This window comes from Pinus tabuliformis, chromosome 8 (genome assembly GCF_031772625.1).
Source record: "Pinus tabuliformis cultivar Carrire ecotype Pingquan chromosome 8, CPIR1, whole genome shotgun sequence".
Taxonomy (NCBI): Eukaryota; Viridiplantae; Streptophyta; class Pinopsida; order Pinales; family Pinaceae; genus Pinus; species Pinus tabuliformis.
The window spans coordinates 1084591193-1084594054 of NC_142294.1; the positions used below are offsets into that span (position 1 = coordinate 1084591193).

Genomic DNA, 2862 nt, shown 5'->3' on the forward strand with positions numbered 1-2862 from the left:
ATGCGTCATAAAATGATGACATAAAATAATAATAACTTTAAAAAGAAAATTATGAAAAAGAAATATTTTTTTGAAAAGTAATATACTTATTAAATGTATAAATAATTATATTCAAATTATATAATAAATAACCATTTTCCTTATAAAGAATAATTAATATCAAATACTCATTAAAAAATAATAATTTACATTAAACACATAATTAAAAATAAATAAACCAACCGCTCTCTGCATAATCCGTAATCCACGAAACCCATTCAGCTAATCTAACCACTAATACACTGAGTTTCAGGGTTGTTAGTTGGAGGTTTCGCTCTTCAACTGTCTGGTGTGTCCACCAATTCTACCGTAAAAAAAAATTGGTTTTTAGATTTCCTCGTTCAATTTTCTTCCCTTACTTGTCATATTTGTCCTTGACTCTTTCTGTCAGACAACAATACCAAATTATTGTTTTTCACTATAAATACCGGGGACTGGGAGATTTACTTCAAACAGAGCAACAACTGCAGTAGAGCACTTTGTGTATGAGGGAACAATGGAGCGAATTGGGATCGAGGAACTAAGTGCATGTTTCATGGCAATTATGATGGTGGTGACGTTATACGTTGGCGCAACCACAGCAGAGGGAGAGATAAAGCCTGTATTCTTTATTTTCGGGGATTCTTTGTCAGATGTTGGAAATAACAATCATCTGCAGACGAGTCTGGCGAAGGCCAATTATCCATGGTATGGCATTGACTTTGGTAACGGATTGCCCACAGGAAGATACACCAATGGCCGAACCATTTGTGATATAGTTGGTATTTTTTACTTCCCGGCCCCTTCCTCAATTCAATTGTTTCTTCTTCGAATAATTATTTGTACATTGGGCATTTTCTAGGTATTGATGGATTGGGTGTTGCTAATTTTGCAGCTGAGGCAACGGGTTTTCCAATCCCAGCGCCGATCCTATCTCCATCCACGGATGAGAACGTCGTGTTGAAACAAGGTGCCAACTATGCTTCCGGTGGAGGCGGCATTCTTAACGAAACAGGATCTCTTTTTGTAATAACTATTCCATACCCACTTCTCTGGTTTTTTTGTTTTGTTGTCGTTAATTTTCTTTTTTTTCCCCTGCTGACTGTCTACTCGTGTAGATTCAACGACTGTGCCTGTGGAAGCAAATAGAGATATTTCAACGCACCAAGATGATGATTGCCAATAAAATCGGGCAAGAAAAAGCGGAGAAATTCTTTAGTGAATCCATCTATTTAATGTCGATCGGAAGCAACGACTACATCAACAATTATTTGCTCCCCGCCCAGGCTGATTACTGGCAATTTGCTCCCGATGATTTCATAAATTATCTTATTTCCACATTGCGCCAACAACTCACGGTGAGTTTTTCTCAACTATAAATTTGACTATAATAATTTATTGTTTTTTGTTTGTTAAGTTATCTGTATTGATTCTTCAAGCTTGAAGCTTGATTTGTGGATTGAATTGAGAAGCATCTTATTATAAAAACGCCTATCCCCAACCAGTTATGCTAATAAAATTTCATATTCATCTTATTATAAAAATGCCTATCCCCAACCAGTTATGCTAATAAAATTTCATAATAAAAATATGGTTAATAATTAATTTTTTATAAAATTTCATAGTAAAAATATGGTTAATAATTAATCTTTTATATATAAAATGGCGCAGACACTCCATCAATTAGGCGTACGCAAGTTGCTCTTCACAGGGTCGGGACCTCTGGGTTGCATTCCACTGCAGCGGGTACTGACAACAGATGGTAGTTGCCAACAGAATCTCAACGAGTATGTCGTCAAGCTTAATGCTGCCACTGATAACCTCATCGCAGATCTAAATTTAAAACTGCCAGGAACTCGCTTTGTCTTTGCCGATAGTTACACTTTCTTCACCCAACTTATAGAAAATCCCCGAGCTTATGGTGAGGATTCAATACATTTAACGCTATCATCAAATTATAGTCTGTTTCATGGGTTTATTTTGGATTGTTGATTTGGGTTTTTTATTAACGAGAATTTACGTCTGCAGGGTTCGAAAATGGTGATACTCCTTGCTGCAGTTTTGGAATATACCGGCCCACATTAAGTTGCGTGCCTGCTGCAACGCTGTGTCCAGACAGAACCAAATATTTGTTTTGGGATGAATACCATCCTACTGATGCTGCCAATTTACTTATGGCACAGAATGCGATTCCTGCTATTTTATATTTGTTGTGGGATGAATACCATCCTAGTGATGCTGCCAATTTAATTATTGCACAGAGTCTGATTTCTGCTATTAAAATGAATCGTGGGAATTCTGCTCATTCACCATCTCCATCGCCATTTCCATCGCCATCTCCTTCTCCATCAGCATTTTGAAAATAAATTTGTCTACATGTTCATTTTTGAGAGTACATGAATTTGTGTTCGTCTGCTACATATAGATGCATGCTACAATAAGTGGCACCAGCTACGTCCATGCCAGCGGAAAGGGTAACTCTGTTCTATCTTTGTAATTCTGCAGCAATGGTGAATGACATTCGGTCTTTCTGCTTCTCATTATAAATTTAATATAATATTGTTTTGTGATATTTCCATGGAAGTAATGGTGGTTTGAGGACTGTGTTGATGTTAACAACACAGACTGTGATGTGCGTCTCAATTTTGAACTGAATATCCATAATGTAGAGCAATTGTCATTAATACGTATTAATAGTCTGCAATAACTCGAATACTATCTCTGGATCCTTAAGCCAACCAAATGGAAATAAGCATGGCCGAGCTAAAACAGGATACGCATTTAGAAACTCCGGAAAGGCGGCACACAATGAATGAAACAGGAACAGAGTACAATTAAGAAGAA

The 2862-nt window shown here is 36.8% G+C and overlaps 1 protein-coding gene across 1 annotated transcript; it reads left to right on the forward strand.

Moving 5' to 3' along the window:
- The first annotated feature begins 504 nt into the window (after nucleotides 1-504).
- LOC149239110 (GDSL esterase/lipase At1g74460-like) lies at nucleotides 505-2537 on the forward strand. The gene is made up of 5 exons (XM_089367069.1): nucleotides 505-800; nucleotides 914-1044; nucleotides 1137-1376; nucleotides 1690-1939; nucleotides 2047-2537. The coding sequence occupies exons 1-5, from the start codon at nucleotides 536-538 to the stop codon at nucleotides 2376-2378; spliced, it is 1218 nt and encodes a 405-aa protein (XP_089223195.1). The 5' UTR covers nucleotides 505-535; the 3' UTR covers nucleotides 2379-2537.
- Nucleotides 2538-2862: the final 325 nt, after the last annotated feature.

Bases quoted from the DNA above. Each gene is read 5' to 3' on its own strand.
- LOC149239110 (XM_089367069.1), top strand. From the start codon at position 536: ATGGAGCGAATTGGGATCGAGGAACTAAGTGCATGTTTCATGGCAATT. The intron at 1,377-1,689 runs GTGAGTTTTTCT...AAAATGGCGCAG, and splicing joins CATTGCGCCAACAACTCACG to ACACTCCATCAATTAGGCGT. The intron at 1,940-2,046 runs GTGAGGATTCAA...TTACGTCTGCAG, and splicing joins AGAAAATCCCCGAGCTTATG to GGTTCGAAAATGGTGATACT.